This window comes from Nerophis ophidion, linkage group LG09 (assembly GCF_033978795.1).
Source record: "Nerophis ophidion isolate RoL-2023_Sa linkage group LG09, RoL_Noph_v1.0, whole genome shotgun sequence".
Taxonomy (NCBI): domain Eukaryota; kingdom Metazoa; phylum Chordata; class Actinopteri; order Syngnathiformes; family Syngnathidae; genus Nerophis; species Nerophis ophidion.
Window position 1 is genome coordinate 5,558,378 of NC_084619.1, and position 22,633 is coordinate 5,581,010.

The 22,633-nt window shown below is 41.3% G+C and overlaps 1 protein-coding gene across 1 annotated transcript in view; it reads left to right on the top strand.

Annotated features, from left to right (window-relative positions):
* The window catches only part of LOC133559760 (uncharacterized), a 177,077-nt gene that overhangs the window by 58,932 nt on the left and 95,512 nt on the right, over positions 1–22,633 (top strand). The window contains exons 16-27 of the mRNA XM_061911829.1: positions 3,639–3,801; positions 3,887–4,136; positions 4,218–4,297; positions 7,555–7,632; positions 8,238–8,345; positions 8,416–8,532; positions 12,180–12,379; positions 12,458–12,559; positions 13,616–13,709; positions 15,184–15,269; positions 18,805–18,976; positions 19,152–19,204. Coding sequence (XP_061767813.1) covers positions 3,639–3,801; positions 3,887–4,136; positions 4,218–4,297; positions 7,555–7,632; positions 8,238–8,345; positions 8,416–8,532; positions 12,180–12,379; positions 12,458–12,559; positions 13,616–13,709; positions 15,184–15,269; positions 18,805–18,976; positions 19,152–19,204 — 1,503 coding nt within the window. The remainder of the gene's footprint in view (positions 1–3,638; positions 3,802–3,886; positions 4,137–4,217; positions 4,298–7,554; positions 7,633–8,237; positions 8,346–8,415; positions 8,533–12,179; positions 12,380–12,457; positions 12,560–13,615; positions 13,710–15,183; positions 15,270–18,804; positions 18,977–19,151; positions 19,205–22,633) is intronic.

The following is a 22,633-nucleotide window of genomic DNA, read 5'->3' on the forward strand; positions in this document are numbered from 1 at the left end:
GATGGACGCAGGACAGACACTTGAACAGAATCTCAAATGCTGCTAATTTTATGATAGTGTTCATCATCGATTTCCACTGGGGTAAATATAAGGCGCTAACCGACTTTTTCTCACTTGTTAAATCAGAGATTTTCTTCCTGTCACTCACACATATTAGTGACCTGGATGGACATAGGACAGACATTTGAACAGAATCTCAAATGCTGCTAATTTTAAGATAGTGTCTATCATCGATTTCCACTGGGGTAAATATACGGCGCTAACCGACTTCTTCTCGCTTGTTAAATCAGAGCTTTTCTTCCTGTCACTCACACACACTAGTGACCTGGATGGACACAGGACAGACACTTGAACAGAATCTCAAATGCTGCTAATTTTAAGATAGTGTCTATCATCGATTTCCACTGGGGTAAATATAAGGCGCTAACCGACTTCTTCTCACTTGTTAAATCAGAGCTTTTCTTCCTGTCACTCACACACACTAGTGACCTGGATGGACACAGGACAGACACTTGAACAGAATCTCAAATGCTGCTAATTTTAAGATAGTGTTCATCATCGATTTCCACTTGGGTAAATATAAGGCGCTAACCGACTTCTTCTCACTTGTTAAATCAGAGCTTTTCTTCCTGTCACTCACACACACTAGTGACCTGGATGGACACAGGACAGACACTTGAACAGAATCTCAAATGCTGCTAATTTTAAGATAGTGTTCATCATCGATTTCCACTGGGGTAAATATAAGGCACTAAGACTTCTTCTTACGCGTTAAATCAGAGCTTTTCTTCCTGTCACTCACACATATTAGTGACCTGGATGGACATAGGACAGACATTTGAACAGAATCTCAAATGCTGCTAATTTTAAGATATTGTTCATCATCGATTTCCACTGTGGTAAATATAAGGCGCTAACAGACTTCTTCTCACTTGTTAAATCAGAGCTTTTCTTCCTGTCGCTCACACACACTAGTGACCTGGATGGACACAGGACAGACACTTGAACAGAATCTCAAATGCTGCTAATTTTATGATAGTGTTCATCATCGATTTCCACTGGGGTAAATATAAGGCGCTAACCGACTTTTTCTCACTTGTTAAATCAGAGCTTTTCTTCCTGTCGCTCACACACACTAGTGACCTGGATGGACACAGGACAGACACTTGAACAGAATCTCAAATGCTGCTAATTTTAAGATAGTGTCTATCATCGATTTCCACTGGGGTAGATATAAGGCGCTAAACGACTTCTTCTCACTTGTTAAATCAGAGCTTTTCTTCCTGTCGCTCACACACACTAGTGACCTGGATGGACACAGGACAGACACTTGAACAGAATCTCAAATGCTGCTAATTTTAATATAGTGTCTATCATCGATTTCCACTGGGGTAAATATAAGGCGCTAACCGACTTCTTCTCACTTGTTAAATCAGAGCTTTTCTTCCTGTCGCTCACACACACTATTGACCTGGATGGACACAGGACAGACACTTGAACAGAATCTCAAATGCTGCTAATTTTATGATAGTGTTCATCATCGATTTCCACTGGGGTAAATATAAGGCGCTAACCGACTTTTCCTCACTTGTTAAATCAGAGCTTTTCTTCCTGTCGCTCACACACACTAGTGACCTGGATGGACACAGGACAGACACTTGAACAGAATCTCAAATGCTGCTAATTTTAAGATAGTGTTTATCATCGATTTCCACTGGGGTAAATATAAGGCGCTAACCGACTTCTTCTCACTTGTTAAATCAGAGCTTTTCTTCCTGTCACTCACACACACTAGTGACCTGGATGGACACAGGACAGACACTTGAACAGAATCTCAAATGCTGCTAATTTTAAGATAGTGTTCATCATCGATTTCCACTGGGGTAAATATAAGGCGCTAACCGACTTCTTCTCACTTGTTAAATCAGAGCTTTTCTTCCTGTCACTCACACACACTAGTGACCTGGATGGACGCAGGACAGACACGAACAGAATCTCAAATGCTGCTAATTTTAAGATAGTGTTTATCAATGAAACTGGTTCATTAAAAACTGTAGAACAGCTAAGAATCATATTTTAGTCCAGGGGTCAAAGATGCGATGCCCGTAAGGACCAGATGAGTCGCCCGCTGGCCTGTTCTAAAAATAGCTCAAATAGCAGCACTTACCAGTGAGCTGCCTCTATTTTTTAAATTGTATTTATTTACTAGCAAGCTGGTCTCGCTTTGCTCGACATTTTTAATTCTAAGAGAGACAAAACTCAAATAGAATTTGAAAATCTAAGGAAATATTTTAAAGACTTGCTCTTCACTTGTTTAAATAAATTCATTTATTTTTTTACTTTGCTTCTTATAACTTTCAGAAAGACAATTTTAGAGAAAAATACAACCTTAAAAATTATTTTAGATTATTTAAACACTTTTGGTTCACCTAGAAGGGAGGGGGGGTAGCCCACTTGCCCACATATGCGGTCCTCTCCAAGGTTTCTCATAGTCATCATTGTCACCGACGTCCCACTGGGTGTGAGTTTTCCTTGCCCTTATGTCGTAGTGGTTTGTGCAGCCCTTTGAGACACTAGTGATTTAGATCTATATAAATAATAATTGATTAATTGATTTACCTTTTAAATTCCTCTCTCTTCTTTCCTGACAATTTAAATCAATGTTCAAGTAAATTAATTTTTTTTATTGTAAAGAATAACGCATCGATTTTAATTCTTTATTTTAGCTTCTGTTTTTTCGACGAAGATTATTTGTGAAATATTTATGAGTAACTTATGAGTAAAACTAAAAAAAATTATTCTGGTAAATCTAGAAAATCTTTATAATCAAATTTAAATTTTATTTCAAAGTCTTTTGAATTTCTTTTAAAATTTTTGATCTGGAAAATCTAGAAGAAATAATGATTTGTCTTTGTTACAAATATAACTTGGTCCAGTTTGTTATATATTTTAACAAAACGCAGATTGGATGTTAACCTATTTAAAACATGTCATCAAAATTCTAAAATTAATCTTAATCAGGAAAAATTACTAATGATGTTCCATAAATTATTTTCTGAATTTTTTCAAAAAGATTCGAATTAGCAAGTTTTTCTCTTCTTTTTTTCAGTGGAATTTTGAATTTTAAAGAGTCAAAATTGAAGGTAAACTATGTTTCAAAATGTAATTTTCATTATTTTCCTGTTTTCTCCTCTTTTAAACCGTTCAATTAAGTGTTTTTTTCATCTTTTATTCTCTACAAAAAAACGTCCGTAAAAGGAAAAAAAAATGGACGGAAAGAGACAGATATACCCATTTTTTGATATATATATATATTTATTTATTAAATGAAAAATTGAGCAAATTGGCAATTTATTTAAGTGTGTATCAAACTGGTAGCCCTTCGCATTAATCAGTAACCAAGAAGTAGCTCTTGGTTTCAAAAAGGTTGGTGACCCCTGTTTTAGTGCAATGTACCAGTAGTTATTTTACTGATGTTAAAACAATTGTATGATTATGTCCTTAAAAATGATTGGTAGTCTTATATTTGGGTGAATACAGTAATAGTTTAGTCGCCACAAAATACATATTAAAATGCAGAATAACATGATTAAGATTGCTTAGAATGCTATATTGTGTGATATATTCCTTCTCCCCAGCGACGTAAACTAATCATCGAATGTGGTGGACCAAGTGGTAAAAAGCACAGTTTTACAACGGAGAGCTCAAAAATAGCACAATACCTCCTCAACCTCTGCTCCGCACAGCACAAATTCCACAGCGAGATGACGTCACGACAACAGAACCATAGTATGATGCCAGGTAACGTAGTCCGAGGACCTCAAATCCAAAAAGTGCGGCTCTCAGAACGACACGAGCGTCCGTCTCTTTTATGTTCCCCTCCTAGATGAAAGCTTGTCGGTCTACCCGGGTTGTAACATGAACCTGAAGCGGATATCGTGCTCGGAGGGCATGTTGAACCATGTTGGTTTAGCACCGGGTCAACCCGAGTCGCTTTCCAAATCCTGCGAGGATCTGACCGCCAAGTTGGAGGCTCGACTACGGCAGCAGAGGGAGATGAGGCGGGAGATGAGCAGGGAGATGAACAAGGAAGGGACGGGAGAACTCAGGGATCTGAAAGAGCGTCCCTACTGGAGGTAGCGGCTTATGAGAACGTCATTCACACTGAAGTCTTTTTGCATGATGAAAGCTGTTTGTCATTATGTTTTCCACTAAAGCACGCCCGAGTCCATTCCCAGGATGATGTCCAGCGTTTCGCTGCAGAAACAAGACTGGGATGCTTCTTCTTCCATACGAGGTAAAGACATTTGTACTTGAGGAACCAATTAAAAACGGCAAGATCGAAAATATTTGACAATTCAGCTTTTCACCAAGTCTCGTATAGTCGTCGGGCACAATAGCTACAAAAGCAAATTACTGCCGGGTTCTTCTTGCATTGACAGCTGTGGCTGTAGGCGACATCATGATCTCACTGTGGCTTTTTTAATCTACCTCACAAGATGGCAGTAGCTGCATTTTAAGGATCTTACATGCTCAGCATTCAGCAGTTTTATCTTATCGAACCATATATACAAACCCAGTTTCCACATGAGTTGGGAAATTGTGTTAGATGTAAATATAAACGGAATACAAATCATTTTCAACCCATATTCAGTTGAATATGCTACAAAGACAACATATTTGATGTTCAAACTGATAAACACTTTTTTTGTGTGCAAATAATCAACTACAATTTGATGCCAGCAACACGTGACAAAGAAGTTGGGAAAGGTGGCAATAAATACTGATAAAGTTGAGGAATGCTCATCAAACACTTATTTGGAACATCCCACAGGTGTGCAGGCTAATTGGGAACAGGTGGGTGCCATGATTGGGTATAAAAGCAGCTTCCATGAACTGCTCAGTCATTCACAAACAAGGATTGGGAAACGGTCACCACTTTGTGAACAAATGCATGAGCAAATTGTCAAACAGTTTAAGAACAACATTACTCAACGGGCTATTGCAAGAAATTTGGGAATTTCACCATCTACGGTCCGTAAAACCATCAAAATGTTCAGAGAAGCTGAAGAAACCACTGCACGTAAGCGATGATATTACGGACCTTTGATCCCTCAGGCGGTACTGCATCAAAACCCGACATCAGTGTGTAAAGGATATCACCACATGGGCTCAGGAACACTTCATAAAACCACAGTCAGGAACTACAGTTGGTCGTTACATCTGTAAGTGCAAGTAAAGACTCTACTATGCAAAGCTAAAGCCATAGCTCAGTTGGTAGAGTGGCCGTGTCAGCAACTTGAGGGTTGCAGGTTCAATTCCCGCTTGTGCCATCCTAGTTACTGCCGTTGTGTCCTTGGGCAAGACACTTTACCCACCTGCTCCCAGTGCCACCCACACTGGTTTAAATGTAACGTAGATATTGGGTTTCACTATGTAAAGCGCTTTGAGTCACTTGAGAAAAGCGCTATATAAATATAATTCACTTCACTTCACATTTATCAACAACACCCAGGAACGCCGCCGGCTTCGCTGGGCCCGAGCTCATCTAAGATGGACTGATGCAAAGTGGAGAAGTGTTCTGTGGTCTGACAGTCCACATTTCAAATTATATTTGGAAACTGTGGACGTGGTGTCCTCCGGAACAAAGAGGAAAATAACCATCCGGATTGTTATAGGCTTAAAGTTCAAAAGCCAGCGTCTGTGATGGTATGGGGGTGTATTAGTGCCCAAGGCATGGGTAACTTAGACATCTGTGAAGGCACCATTAATGCTGAAAGGTACATACAGGTTTTGGAGCAACATATGTTGTCATCCAAGCAACGTTCTAATGGACGCCCCTGCTTATTTCAGCAAAACAATGCCAAGCCACGTGTTACAACAGCATGGCTTCGTAGTAAAAGAATGCGGGTACTTTCCTGGCCCGCCTGCAGTCCAGACCTGTCTCCCATGGAAAATGTGTGGTGCATTATGAAGTGTAAAATACGACAAAAGGACTGTTGAACAACTTAAGCTGTAAATCAAGCAAGGATGGGAAAGAATTCCACTTTCAAAGCTTCAACAATTAGTTTCCTCAGTTCCCAAACCTTTATTGAGTGTTTAAAGAAAAGGTGATGTAACACAGTGGTGAACATGCCCTTTCCCAACTACTTTGGCACATGTTGCAGTTAATTATTTTTTGCAAAAATTTATGTTTAAAGTTTATGAGTTTGAACATCAAATATGTTGTCTTTGTAGTGCATTCAATTCAATATGGGTTGAAAATGATTTGCAAATCATTGTATTCTGTTTATATTTACATCTAACACAATTTCCCAACTCATATGGAAACGGGGTTTGTATATATGGGTGTTGATGACACAGCTTTGCAACAGTTGATATTCTAGTTTCAAGCATGTTTTACTCAACATAGGTTATAATATCTCAGCAACAAGCTGTAACATCTTACTGAGATCATTTAGGACCAAAACCCTTAAAACAAGTAAAACACTAACATAAAATCTGCTTAGCGAGAAGTAGAAGTGAAGTGAATTATATTTATTTAGCGCTTTTCTCTAGTGACTCAAAGCGCTTTACATAGTGAAACCCAATATCAATCAATCAATCAATGTTTACTTATATAGCCCTAAATCACTAGTGTCTCAAAGGGCTGCACAAACCACTACGACATCCTCGGTAGGCCCACATAAGGGCAAGGAAAACTCACACCCAGTGGGACGTCGGTGACAATGATGACTATGAAAACATGATACTGTGATACTGATGACTATGAGAACATATGAGAACATGATACTGTGAAAGATCAATCCATAATGGATCCAACACAGTCGCGAGAGTCCAGTCCAAAGCGGATCCGACACAGCAGCGAGAGTCCCGTTCACAGCGGAGCCAGTAGGAAACCATCCCAAGCGGAGGCTGATCAGCAGCGCAGAGATGTCCCCAGCCGATACACAGGCGAGCAGTACATGGCCACCGGATCGGACCGGACTCCCTCCACAAAGGAGAGTGGGACATAGAAGAAAAAGAAGAGAAACGGCAGATCAACTGGTCTAAAAAGGGAGTCTATTTAAAGGCTAGAGTATACAAATGAGTTTTAAATATCTAAGTTACATTTTTAAACCAGCGTGGGTGGCACTGGGAGCAGGTGGGTAAAGTGTCTTGCCCAAGGACACAACGGCAGTGACTAGGATGGCGGAAGCAGGAATCGAACCTGCAACCCTCCAGTTGCTGACACGGCCACTCTACCAACCGAGCTATACCGCTCGGTTGCTAATTAATGTCTTAATTAGCACAGGTGCGTGAGTCCCAACAAATGAGGCAGGTGAAACTAATGAGTTGACATGGTAACTGAAACAATGGAGTGTAAACGGAAAGTAGTATCTTAGACAGAAAATAAGCAAATATCACCCTTATTTGAGATATGTGATCTTACTTAGATTTCAGTTTTTGCATTGTAGGACAGCTCTAGTCAGAATATATACGGCGTATTTGTTATGGATCCCCTAAAAAGCTTTCCTTTGTCGTTGATATCCCATTTATCTACAATATTTACAGTCGACACACCAACAAGGTCTTCCCCAGAGAGGGAAATCATCTGTGTAACCCTCAAGAAGGATCCCAAACTTGGCTTTGGTGAGTTTTCCGCGAAGACTTTGCTGTGAGCCTCCATGAAAAATGAATGTCAACAATTGCCACTTAGGGCTTCACGGTGGCAGAGGGGTTAGTGCGTCTGCCTCACAATACGAAGGTCCTGCAGTCCTGGGTTCAAATCCAGGTTCGGGATTTTTCTGTGTGGAGTTTGCATGTTCTCCCCGTGACTGCGTGGGTTCCCTCCGGGTACTCCGGCTTCCTCCCACCTCCAAAGACATGCACCTGGGGATAGGTTGATTGGCAACACTAAATTGGCCCTAGTGCAAACAATCAATCAATGTTTATTTATATAGCCCTAAATCACAAATGTCTCAAAGGACTGCACAAACCACTACAACTACGGCCCTAGTGTGTGAATGTGAGTGTGAATGTTGTCTGTCTATCTGTGTTGGCCCTGCGATGAGGTGGCGACTTGTCCAGGGTGTATCCCGCCTTCCGCCCGATTGTAGCCGAGATAGGCGCCAGCGCCCCCCGCGACCCCGAAAGGGAACAAGCGGTAGAAAATGGATGGATGGATGGAATTTCCACTTACCTAATTCCTTAAACGTCTGACTTTTGTCTTTGCTTCCGCGCTGGTCCTGTTTCAGGCTTTGTGATCGTAGGTGAGGACAATACAGGTAAACTCGACCTTGGGATCTTCATTGCCTCCATTGTGCCCGACGGACCTGCGGACAAAGATGGACGGATCAAAGCCGGTATGTCTGGAAGGCACATGAAGGCAGAAACCAGGTGAGGCGCCATCGCTGATTTGTGTTCTTATTCCAGGCGGACGTCTAATCTCCCTAAATAAGACCAGTTTGGAAGGGGTAACATTCAGCGATGCTGCTGTCATCTTGCAGAGTAGTCCTGAGGAAGTGGAGCTGATCGTGTCTCAGCCAAAACGTAACTCCTCATCATACTAGTAAAGCTCTACTTTGAAATAGAGTTGTGGTCAAACTTTGACATACACTTGTAAAGAACATAATGTCATGGCTGGCTCGAGTTTCCAATCATTTCAACAACTCTTATTTTTTTGTGATCGAGTGATTGGAGCACATACTTGTTGGTCACAAAAAACATTCATGAAGTTTGGTTCTTTTATGAATTTATTATGGGTCGACTGAACATGTGACCAAGGCATCTGGGTCAAAAGTATACATACAGCAATGTTTATATTTGGTTACATGTCCCTTGGGCAAGTTTCACTGCAATAAGGCGCTTTTGGTAGCCATCCACAAGCTTCTGGTTGAATTTTTGACCACTCCTCTTGACAAATTTGGTGCAGTTCAGCTAAATTTGTAGGTTTTCTGACATGGACTTGTTTCTGACATCACATGGACAAAGATAAGACCTTCTGGAGGAAAGTTCTGTGGTCAGATGAAACAAAAATTGAGCTGTTTGGCCACAATGCCCAGCAATATGTTTGGAGGAGAAAAGGTGAGGCCTTTTAATCCCACCAAACCTACTGTCAAGCATGGTGGTGGTAGTATTATGCTCTGGGCCTGTTTTGCTGGCAATGGTGTCCAGAGAGTAAATAGGACAATGAAAAAGAAGGATTACCTCCAAATTCTTCAGGACGACCTAAAATCAGGCTAGAATTAAAGGCCTACTGAAAGCCACTACTACCGACCACCAATCTGGTAGTTTATATACCAATGATAAAATCTTAACTTGCAACACATGCCAATACGGACTTTTTAGTTTACTAAATTGCAATTTTAAATTTCGCGCAAAGTATCCTGGTCAAAAACGTTGGTCATTTTGGTCCAGCCCCGATCACAGCTATAAGTCGTCTGCTTTAATCGCATAATTACACAGTATTATGAACATCTGTTTTGCTGAATCTTTTGCAATTTGTTCAATTAATAATGGAGACGTCAAAGAAGAAAGATGTAAGTGGGTAGAGGTGTATTGCCGTCGCCTTTAGCAACACAAACACAGCCGGTGTTTCCTCGTTTACGTTTCCGACTGATGACAGTGAAACTTTACTATGGAACAGAGCAGTCAGGCGAACATAGTCCCCTACCACATGTCAACCGGCAGGTTTCGGTGAGAAAATGATGGTAATAAGTCGGCTCTTACCGTGGACATGAGCGGAGAGCTTGCGTCGTTCTTCGTGCACCTGTCAAAGAGGCAGCTGTGGACTCTCTTGCCTCCTCCGACCGGCTGCCCCCGAACGTGGGATGCTTCCACCGTGGAAGAGGGGGAAAAAAAAAAAACTCAGCCCGACCCCAACGGCTGCCTTGCTTCATCTTGTCGAGAAACGTGGCTTCCCTCAGAGACACTGGCGGTCACCACACCCGTGGCCACACCCCTCCGACTTTCACTTATACGCTAAAACACTCGTAACACAATAAGCAGATAAGGGATTTTCCAGAATTATCCTGATAAATTTATCTAATAACATCTATTTTCTTTTTTTCCCCTAGTCCTTCACTGTCACTTTCCTCATCCACGAATCTTTCATCCTCGCTCAAATTAATGGGGAAATCGTCGCTTTCTCGGTCCGAATCGCTCTCGCTGCTGGTGGCCATGATTGTAAACAATGTTCAGATGTGAGGAGCTCCACAACCAGTGACGTCACGCGCACATCGTCTGCTACTTCCGGTACAGGCAAGGCTTTTTTATTAGTGACCAAAAGTTGCAAACTTTACCGTCGATGTTCTCTACTAAATCCTTTCAGCAAAAATATGGCAATATCGCAAAATGATCAAGTATGACACATAGAATGGACCTGCTATACCCGTTTAAATAAGAACATCTCATTTCAGTAGGCCTTTAAGGTTTTAGAATGGCCTTCCAAAAGTCCTGACTTAAAGGTGTAGACAATGCTGAAGAAACAAGTCCATGTCAGAAAACCAACAAATTTAGCTGATGTGCACCAAATTTGTCAAGAGGAGTGGTCAAAAATTCAACCAGAATCTTGTGGATGGCTACCAAAAGCGCCTTATTGCAGTGAAACTTGCCAAAGGGTTGGAATAGGGTTGGTGATGAGTTCAAACCAAAGACTATAAAAAAGGGACCCATTACCTCCCTGCTTGGCACTCAGGAACAAGGGTTGGAATTGGGGGTTAAATCACCAAAAAATTATTCCCGGGCGTGGCCACTGTTGCTGCTCACTGCTCCCCTCGGCTCCCACGGGGTGATCAAGGGTGATGGGTCAAATACAGAGAATAATTTCGCCACACCTCGTGTGTGTGTGGCAATCATTGGTACTTTAACTTTTTTAAGGTTGTAACCAAATATTAACATTGCTGTCTGTATACTTTAGAGCAGGGGTGCCCACACTTTTTCTGCAGGCGAGCTACTTTTCAATTGACCAACTCGAGGGGATCTACCTCATTTATATATATCATTTATATTTATTTATTTATGAAAGAGACATTTTTGTAAACAAGTTAAATGTGTTTAATGATAATACAAGCATGTGTAACACATATAGATGTCTTTCTTTCACGAAGACAAGAATATAAGTTGGTGTATTACCTGATTCTGATGACTTGCATTGATTGGAATCAGACAGTAATGATGATAACGCCCACATTTTCAAATGGAGGAGAAAAAAAGTGGTCCTTTCTGTACAATACCACATGAAAGTGGTTGGTTTTTGGCATCTAATTCATCCAGCTTCCATACACTTTACAAGAAAAACATTGGCGGCAAATTCCGTAGCTTGCTTGATTGACATTCACGGCACCCGAGGGTCTTGTGAGATGACGCTGGCTGCTGCCAGTTCATTATTATGAAAAAATGACAGAGAGGAAGGCCAGAAACACTTTTTATTTCAACAGACTTTCGCTTCCGTCAAAACTCTAAAGGCCGACTGCACATTTCCTATCTCCACAATAAAAGCCCTGCTTCATGCTGCCTGTGCTAACAAAATAAGAGTCTGGGAAAGCTGGCGTGCACAAGTGATGTGCACGCCAGCTTTCTGAGGGATCGCTTGTGCCCGCCAGTTTTCCGAGACTCTGTATTTAGTTAGCGCAGGCAGCATGAAGCAGGGCTTTTATTGTGAAGATAGGAAATGTGCAGTCGGCCTTTAGAGTTTTGACGGAAGGTACGGCGCGAGAGTCTGTTGAAATAAAAAGTGTTTCTGGCCTTCCTCTCGGTCATATTTTCATAATAATGATCTTGCAGCAGCCAGCGTCATCTCACAAGACCCTCCGGTACCGTGAATGTCATTTAAGTGACGTCTTGGTGAAGATTGATGATCACTCATTTTTAGGTCTATTTTTTTTAAAAGCCTGGCTGGAGATCGACTGACACACCCCCCGCGGTCGACTGGTAGCTCGCGATCGACGTAATGGGCACCCCTGCTGTAGACCCAGCAGATTTGCTCACATTTTCAGTAGACCCTTAATAAATCCACAAAAGAACCAAACTTCATGAATGTTTTTTGTGACCAACAAGTATGTGCTCCAATCACAAAATAAGAGTTGTAGAAATGATTGGAAACTGAAGACAGCCATGACATTATGTTCTTTACAAGTGTATGTAAACTTTTGACCACGACAGTAACAAGTGTCAACATTTTGGTTTCCCCTGATCAGAGTGTCTAAAAGACAGTAAGAACTCCCTGTGCCAAAGCACCCTGGGGTTGGCCTTGGAGAGGAGCTTTGGCTCTCAGACCACACTAAGCGGCACCGAGTTCCGCCACGCCATGGATGAACTGGAGGAGGCCATCAGCATGGCTACCCCCAAACGGAATCGGAAACTTCACATTCCAGTGGTGCGAATACACGACGCGCAGGTTAGCAAAGTATGGAGTCGACCAAGGTAAAGTGTCCTTTTTTTTAAATTACAACTGTACCTATTTTCTGTTTTTAAGGACATTTGCTCCAGATCTCCTTCAGTCCTAAGTCTAAAAGCTGGGGAGAAGTTTGTAGTGGAGCTAAAGAAGAGCAGCGGGAGTCTCGGCATCAGTGTTGCAGTGAGTGAAATGATTCCTATTTCTTAATTAAGGGACCAAAACCCAGTATGTGAGGCGCTTACTTGTTTGTCTTTATTTACTTTATGCAAGCAGTTGTCTTGTTCCACCTCAATGATTCATGGAACATCATTAGTAATTTTTCCTGATTAAGATTAATTTTAGAATTTTGATGACATGTTAAAATCCAATTTGCACTTTGTTATAATATATAACAAATTGGACAAAGCTATTTTTCTAAAAGACAAACCATTATTTATTGTAGATTTTCCAGAACAAAAATTTTAAAATAAATTCCAGACTTTGAAATACGATTTAAATTTGATTCTACAGATTTTCTAAATTTGCCAGAAATTTTTTTTTTATTTTAATCATAAGTTTGAAGAAATATTTCACAAATATTCTTCCGCGAAAAAACAGAAGCTAAAATGAAGAATTAAATTAAAATGTATTTATTTTTCTTTAAAATAAAATAAAAAATACTTGAACATTGATTTAAATTGTCAGGAAAGAAGAGGAAGGAATTTAAAAGGTAAAAAGGTATATGTGTTTAAAAATCCTAAAATAATTTTTAAGGTTGAATTTTTTCTCTAAAATTGTCTTTCTGAAAGTTATAAGAAGCAAAGTAAAAAAAAAATGAATTTATTTAAACAAGTGAAGACCAAGTCTTTAAAATATTTTCTTGTATTTTCAAATTCTATTTGAGTTTTGTCTCTCTTAGAATTAAAAATGTCGAGCAAAGCGAGACCAGCTTGCTAGTAAATAATAAAAATTAAAAAAATAGAGGCAGCTCACTGGTAAGTGCTGCTATTTGAGCTATTTTTTAGAACAGGCCAGCGGGCGACTCATCTGGTCCTTACGGGCAACCTGGTGCCCGCGGGCACCACGTTGGTGACCCCTGCTCTAAATGTTAAGGCCAGCTTTAGACAATATTTTACCTAAATGCAGACATCTTAGTGAGCCGAAACAGAGAAGAGACAAAAATGTACAAAACGTGATACTTTACTGTGAGTTTGTGAGTGACACTGCCTGAATATTTCTTTGTGTTCAAATTCAAAGGGAGGAATAAACACAAACATGAAATATGGAGGCATCTACATCAAAACTCTGGTCTCTGGCGGTGCTGCAGACCAAGATGGACGCATTCAAATTGGTAATTTATATTTATATCTTTTTTTTTTTTCTTCTTTTTTTTACAAACCCCGTTTCCATATGAGTTGGGAAATTGTGTTGGATGTAAATATAAACCCCTTTGTCCACAACTGCGTGAGCAAATAGTCAAACCGTTTAAGAACAACGTTTCTCAAAGTGCAATTGCAAGAAATTTAGGGATTTCAACATCTACGCTCCATAATATCATCAAAAGGTTCAGAGAATCTGGAGAAATCACTCCACGTAAGCGGCATGGCCGGAAACCAACATTGAATGACCGTGACCTTCCATCCCTCAGACGGCACTGTATCAAAAACAGACATCAATCTCTAAAGGATATCACCACATGGGCTCAGGAACGCTTCAGAAAACCACTGTCACTAAATACAATTTGTCGCTACATCTGTAAGTGCAAGTTAAAGCTCTGCTATGCAAAGCGAAAGCCATTTATCAACAACATCCAGAAACGCCGCCGGCTTCTCTGGGCCCGAAATCATCTAAGATGGACTGATGCAAAGTGGAAACGTGGTCTGACGAGTCCACATTTGAAATTTTTGGGGGAAATATTCGACATTGTGTCATCCGGAACAAAGGGGAAGCGAACCATCCAGACTGTTATCCACGCAAAGTTCAAAAGCCAGCATCCGTGATGGTATTGAGGTGCATTACTGGGTAACTTCCACATCTGTAAAGGTACCTTTAATGCGGAAAGGTACATACAGGTTTTGGAACAACATATGCTGCCATCTAAGCGCCGTCTTTTTCATGGACGCCCCTGCTTATTTCAGCAAGACAATGCCAAGCCACATTCAGCACGTGTTACAACAGTGTGGCTTCGTAAAAAAAGAGTGCGGGTACTTTCCTGGCCCGCCTGCAGTCCACACCTGTCTCCCATGGAAAATGTGCGGCGCATTATGAAGCGTAAAATACGACAGTGGAGACCCCGGACTGTTGAAGGACTGAAGCTCTACATAAAACAAGAATGGGAAAGAATTCCACTTTCAAAGCTTTAACAATTACTTTCCTCATTTCTCAAATGTTTGAGTGTTGTTAAAAGAAAAGGTGATGTAACACAGTGGTGAACATGCCCTTTCCCAACTACTTTGGCACCTGTTGCAGCCATGAAATTGTAATTTAATTATTTGCCAAAAAAAAAAAAAAGTTTATGAGTTTGAACATCAAATATCTTGTCTTTGTAGTTGAATATGGGTTGAAAATTATTTGCAAATCATTGTATTCTGTTTATATTTACATCTAACACAATTTCCCAACTCATATGGAAACGGGGTTTGTACTTTTTTATTGTTATTGGAATAATGTATATACTTATGTTTGGATGAAGTGTTTTGCTTGTTCATGCTTTACTGAACAGGATTGACTCTGATTTGATGACATGTGCATCAAGCACACACACATTGCTGTATTGATGCTGCTAATGATGACGATGATGAGATTGGTGTGTTGGTCTATGACAGGGGACAGACTGCTGGAGGTTGACGGCTCCAACCTGAGGGCCGTGACTCACCAACAAGCTGTGGAGTGCCTGAAGCGGACTGAGGAGGTTGACGCGCGCACACGTACATCTGCACACACTGCAGCATGATCACATACATGCGCAGGACTAAAAACACACTATGACTCCTTTGTCATCAAGTATACGTTGTTGTGGGAGAACATATGTTGGATTCCCCTTAAGAATTGTGGTCCCCAACTGTAAGCTATCAGGTTTATGTCCCACTAGACCAGGGGTAGGGAACCTATGGCTCTCGAGCCAGATGTGGCTCTTTTGATGACTGCATTTGGCTCTCGGATAAATCATAGCTGACATTGCTTAACACGATAAGTAATGAATAATTCCACTGGTAATCACCGTGTTAAAAATAACGTTCAAAATATAAAAGATTCTTCAGAGTTTGCACTGGCTCCCCTGTTCATTTTAGAATTGATTTTAAAACATTGCTGTTTGTTTTTAAATCTTTACATGGACTGGCACCTCAATATATCTCGGACCTCATCCAAATTTACATTCCTGCGCGCGCTCTGAGGTCCGAGAGCCAGCTCCAGCTCGTGGTGCCCAAGACCAGACTTAAGACCAGGGGAGACAGGGCCTTCTCTGTGGTCTGGAGCACTCTGCCCCTCCATGTTCAAACTGCTTCCACAGTGGAGTGTTTTAAGTCTCGTCTTAAGAACCACTTTTATTCTTTGGCTTTTAACACTACGTGAGTTGTGTGGTCCTCTGTTGTCCTCTGTGTTTTTTATACACTTTGATTTCTATTTTACTGTTTTATTCAATTTTACCCTCGGTTGGTAGAGCGGCCGTGCCAGCAACTTGAGGGTTGCAGGTTCGATTCCCGCTTCCGCCATCCTAGTCACTGCCGTTGTGTTCTTGGGCAAGACACTTTACCCACCTGCTCCCAGTGCCACCCACACTGGTTTAAATGTAACTTAGATATTGGGTTTCACTATGTAAAGCGCTTTGAGTCACTAGAGAAACGCGCTATATAAATATATAATTCACTAATTCACTAATCATATTTGTTTTTATATAGTTTTTTTTTTATATTGGTTTTGTATTTATTTATTTTTTGTTTTTATTCAGTCATTGGTGGAGCATAATATTGTTTTTTTCATATTGTTTTTAACATGGCTGTGCAGCACTTTGGAAACGTTATTGTTTAAATGTGCTATATAAATAAAGTGAATTGGATTGGATTGGATGAATGAAATGTGGACTCGTCCGACCACAGAAAACTTTTCCACTTTGCATCAGTCCATCTTAGATGAGAAGCCGGTGGCGTTTCTGGATGTTGTTGATAAATGGCTTTCGTTTTGCATATTAGAGCTTTAACTTGCACTTACAGATGTAGCGACCAACTGTATTTAGTGACAGTGGTTTTCTGAAGTGTTCCTGAGCACATGTGGTGATATCCTTTAGAGATTGATGTCGGTTTTTGATACAGTGCCGTCTGAGTGATCGAAGGTCACGGTCATTCAATGTTGGTTTCCGGCCATGCCGTTTACGTGGAGTGATTTCTCCAGATTCGCTGAACCTTTTGATGATATTATGCACCGTAGATGTTGAAATCCCTAAATTTCTTGCAATTGCACTTTGAGAAACATTGTTCTTAAACTGTTTGACTATTTGCTCACGCAGTTGTGGACAAAGGGGTGTACCTCACCCCATCCTTTCTTGTGATGGACTGAGCATTTTTTTGGGAAGCTGTTTTTATACCCAATCATGGCACCCACCTGTTCCCAATTAGCCTGCACACCTGTGGGATGTTCCAAATAAGTGTTTGATGAGCATTCCTCAACTTCATCAGTATTTATTGCCACTTTTCCCAACTTCTTTGTGACATGTTGCTGGCATCAATTTCTAAAGTAATGATTGTTTTAAAAAAAAAAAAAGTTTATCAGTTTGAACATCAAATATGTTGTCTTTGTAGCATATTCAACTGAATATGGTTGAAAAGGATTTGCAAATCATTGTATTCTGTTTATATTTACATCTAACACAATTTCCCAACTCATATGGAAACGGGATGTGTAGATCAGTTAAAAGTTAAAGTACCAATGATTGTCACACACACACTAGGTGTGGTGAAATGTGTCCTCTGCATTTGACCCAGCCCCCTTGTTCACCCCCTGGGAAGTGAGGGGAGCAGTGAGCAGCAGTGGTGGCCGCGCCCGGGAATCATTTTTGGTGATTTAACCCCCAATTCCAACCCTTGATGCTGAGTGCCAAGCAGGGAGGTAATGGGTCCCATTTTTATACTCATAACCTACCGATATCAGGGCGGACTCTCTAACCCAGGGGTGCCCACACTTTCTGCAGGCGAGCTACTTTTCAATTGACCAACTCGAGGGGATCTACCTCATTTATATATATCATTTATATTTATTTATTTATGAAAGAGACATTTTTGTAAACAAGTTAAATGTGTTTAATGATAATACAAGCATGTGTAACACACATAGATGTCTTTCTTTCACAAAGACAAGAATATAAGTTGGTGTATTACCTGATTCTGATGACTTGCATTGATTGGAATCAGACAGTAATGATGATAACGCCCACATTTTCAAATGGAGGAGAAAAAAAGTGGTCCTTTCTGTACAATACCACATGAAAGTGGTTGGTTTTTGGCATCTAATTCATCCAGCTTCCATACACTTTACAAGAAAAACATTGGCGGCAAATTCCGTAGCTTGCTTGATTGACATTCACGGCACCCGAGGGTCTTGTGAGATGACGCTGGCTGCTGCCAGTTCATTATTATGAAAAAATGACAGAGAGGAAGGCGAGAAACACTTTTTATTTCAACAGACTTTCGCGCCGTCCCTTCCGTCAAAACTCTAAAGGCCGACTGCACATTTCCTATCTTCACAATAAAAGCCCTGCTTCATGCTGCCTGCGCTAACAAAATAAGAGTCTCGGAAAACTGGCGTGCACAAGCGATCCCTCAGAAAGCTGGCGTGCACATCACTTGTGCACGCCAGTTTTCCGAGACTCTGTATTTAGTTAGCGCAGGCAGCATGAAGCAGGGCTTTTATTGTGAAGATAGGAAATGTGCAGTCGGCCTTTAGAGTTTTGACGGAAGGTACGGCGCGAGAGTCTGTTGAAATAAAAAGTGTTTCTGGCCTTCCTCTCGGTCATATTTTCATAATAATGATCTTGCAGCAGCCAGCGTCATCTCACAAGACCCTCCGGTACCGTGAATGTCATTTAAGTGACGTCTTGGTGAAGATTGATGATCACTCATTTTTAGGTCTATTTTTTTAAAAAGCCTGGCTGGAGATCGACTGACACACCCCCCGCGGTCGACTGGTAGCTCGCCATCGACGTAATGGGCACCCCTGCTCTAACCACTAAGTAGGTTAGAGGCCATTCAGAGAAACAAACATTTGTAACTAAAAAAAAAAAAGGTTTATGGGGACAATCCTTATCCTGTTGTATGCTATCAGATATTCTTGACAATATTGCCCCCCCCCCCCCCACACACACACACACACACACACACACACCATATCACTGACAGAAATAGCAATACAGTAGAAACATGTACAGTAAGATATTCAACTCTTGTTGCTAATAGGTGGTGAACCTGCTGTTGGAAAGAGAACCGACAGTCATCTTGGAGCCCAGGACCGACAACCCCTTCCCCACCTCCATTCACAGTGCATCACACGCACAGCCCCCCAGGACTGAGGTCTCCTTGGAAACAACCTTGAGTGGCCCAGCCAAGGACTACAGCTTTGTGACTGATGGTACGTGTGGACTGGGGAGGTCAGGGGATAGGAGGAAAATGTGCTCGGCAAAGAAAAAAAACTAAAGATAGAGCGTATTAGACACACACACACACACACACACACACACACACACACACACACAGCCTTGAGGTAACTGTGAGTCATCTGACAGTTACATTGTGGTTGCTGTCAGAGTCATCAAAAACTGATGCTGCTTTGTTACCCCCGAGACCCTTCACTGTCCAAGTCCGTTGTAAAAGGGACAATTCGCTGCCTCCACACAGCTAGTCTTTCTCTAAGAACGAACAATGAGGAGGAAAAATGACAGAAATAATGAAGATATGTTGTTGCAGCTTCTAAAGAAACTGTGCATGTGAATGCTCAAGAGCTGATGCTGGGATTAAATATAAGAAATGAAGGATTTGTGGAACTGTGGACCAGCTCTATACTCTCGGCAGGGTTCTTGAGGGTGCATGGGAGTTTGCCCAACCAGTCTACATGTGCTTTGTGGACTTGGAGAAGGCATTCGACCGTGTCCCTCGGGAAGTCCTGTGGGGAGTGCTCAGAGAGTATGGGGTATCGGACTGTCTGATTGTGGCGGTCCGCTTCCTGTATGATCAGTGTCAGAGCTTGGTCCGCATTGCCGGCAGTAAGTCGAACACATTTCCAGTGAGGGTTGGACTCCGCCAAGGCTGTCCTTTGTCACCCATTCTGTTCATAACTTTTATGGACAGAATTTCTAGGCGCAGTCAAGGCATTGAGGGGTTCCGGTTTGGTGACCGCAGGATTAGGTCTCTGCTTTTTGCAGATGATGTGGTCCTGATGGCTTCATCTGACCGGGATCTTCAGCTCTCGCTGGATCGGTTCGCAGCCGAGTGTGAAGCGACCGGAATGAGAATCAGCACCTCCAAGTCCGAGTCCATGGTTCTCGCCCGGAAAAGGGTGGAGTGCCATCTCCGGGTTGGGGAGGAGACCCTGCCCCAAGTGGAGGAGTTCAAGTACCTAGGAGTCTTGTTCACGAGTGGGGGAAGAGTGGATCGTGAGATCGACAGGCGGATCGATGCGGCGTCTTCAGTAATGCGGACGTTGTACCGATCCGTTGTGGTGAAGAAGGAGCTGAGCCGGAAGGCAAAGCTCTCAATTTACCGGTCGATCTACGTTCCCATCCTCACCTATGGTCATGAGCTTTGGGTCATGACCGAAAGGATAAGATCACGGGTACAAGCGGCCGAAATGAGTTTCCTCCGCCGTGTGGCGGGTCTCTCCCTTAGAGATAGGGTGAGAAGCTCTGCCATCCGGGAGGAACTCAAAGTAAAGCCGCTGCTCCTTCACATCGAGAGGAGCCAGATGAGGTGGTTCGGGCATCTGGTCAGGATGCCACCCGAACGCCTCCCTAGGGGGGTGTTTAGGGCACGTCCAACCAGTAGGAGGCCACGGGGAAGACCCAGGACACGTTGGGAAGACTATGTCTCCCGGCTGGCCTGGGAACGCCTCGGGATCCCCCGGGAAGAGCTAGACGAAGTGGCTGGGGAGAGGGAAGTCTGGGTTTCCCTGCTTAGGCTGTTGCCCCCGCGACCCGACCTTGGATAAGCGGAAGATGATGGATGGATGGATTTGTGTTAAATGAGGTACTTTAAAATGTATTTAAAAGAATGAATGCAACATTTATTATGGTTTCAATTGGAGGAGAAATGTGAAACTTGAACCACTTCTCTATGTTGATAGATAAAATGTGTTATTATGGTAGGTTGCATATTTTCAAATGTTTAAAATTAGGGATGCACCGAAATGAAAATTTGTGGCCGAAGCCGTATAAAATTTAAACGCTTGGCCGAAGGCCGAATACCGAATGCAGTTTTTCACAATTTTTTTTATATTGCATAAATAGCCTACAATAAATATTTAGACATGTTTTTCGAACAAAGTAATTTTTTATTGAATATTGACTTTTTTTTTAATAATCCAGTAGCCTTTGCTTTTCAAAAAAAAGCACAAAGTTTTTCATTTATATTAGGCCTTCAAACAAAACATGCATTCCAAAAAAAATAAAGTGCATTAAAGTAAATAAACCCACAACAAATGAATTATTGTCCTTTTGGCAAAAGTCTGCTTAGCCACAGTAGATATGCTAATAATGTAAACAGAAGGCTCAAGTAAATCTCAATTAAGTGTGTGCTTGTAACCTCATACACTTATACAGGTACACAACATATCCCAACGTCACCGCGTCAAAAAATTGCGTCACACGTCACTATTCGGCCTTGTTTGTAACTCATTCCACCGAAGGCCGAATGTGGCTTTTTTTTGCCATATTCGGCCGAATATATTCGGTTACCGATTAATCGATGCATCCCTATTTAAAATATAGTCTGGATGTCCTGAATGAGATAAAGTTTAATTCCATATGGATCTCATCACACCGCTATTAAAAAACACAAGCATACATCTCAGATGAGCTGAACTTTTTGACCTTTCAAAGGTTTGAAACATGCGAGAAATATAGAAGTACTTTAACAGTTGAAAATGTGAGAATTCAGCTTGTCATCCATCCATCCATTTTCTACCGCTTATTCCCTTTGGGGTCGCAGGGGGTGCTGGTTCCTATCTCAGCTACAATCGGGCGGAAGGCGGCGTACACCCTGGACAAGTTGACACCTCATCACAGTGCTTCAGCTTGTCACAATTCACCCATATTTTTTTTTATAGTATTTAGAATACAACCAGAAAATACAAAAGCTGTAGTGTCCACCTTTAATTGAAATATCAATACCGTAATTGTTAATGTATATCCAGTCTTATTGTATAATTATTAATATTATTATTACAATGAAGGGGTAAACAGTTTCTACTTGTAAATGTTACACTATAAGTGTTTTGGTCTGACTTCTCACATTAGCAGCACCTAGGGATGTAATGATAAATGTTAATGACAACCGCAGTAAAACTCCAGATGGTTACAATTACGAATTTTATGAAAATAAAATCATTGAAAACCCATGGTAGATAACAGCATTTTGTTAAACTCACGGACTGACTTGCACGAGCTCGTTAGTGTAAATGCTGACATGAAAACAACAGACATTAACGTCTTTCCCCAAGAACAAACGACATACCCCAATCTAAACTCACATAAACACTTTACTCTCGGAGCAATTAAGCTATTCAATTAAGCACATTGAACCTACCACCTGTGCTCTCTTAGGACAGACTAATCTATACCAGTATTTTTCGGAGCTATAAGTCGCAGTGTTTTTTCATAGTTTGGCCGGGGGTGCGACTTATACTCAGGAGCGACTTATGTGTGAAATTAACACATTACCGTAAAATATCAAATATTATTATTTAGCTCATTCACGTAAGAGACTAGACGTATAAGATTTCGTGAGATTTAGCGATTAGGAGTGACAGATTGTTTGGTAAAGGTATAACATGTTCTATATGTTATAGTTATTTGAATGACTCTTACCATAATATGTTAGGTTAACATAGCAGGCACCTTCTCAGTTGGTTATTTATGCCTCATATAACGTACACTTATTCAGCCTGTTGTTCACTATTCTTTATTTATTTTAAATTGCCTTTCAAATGTCTATTCTTGGTGTTGGATTTTATCAAATAAATTTCCCCCCAAAAATTCGACCTATATGTTTTTTTCCTTCTTTATTATGCATTTTT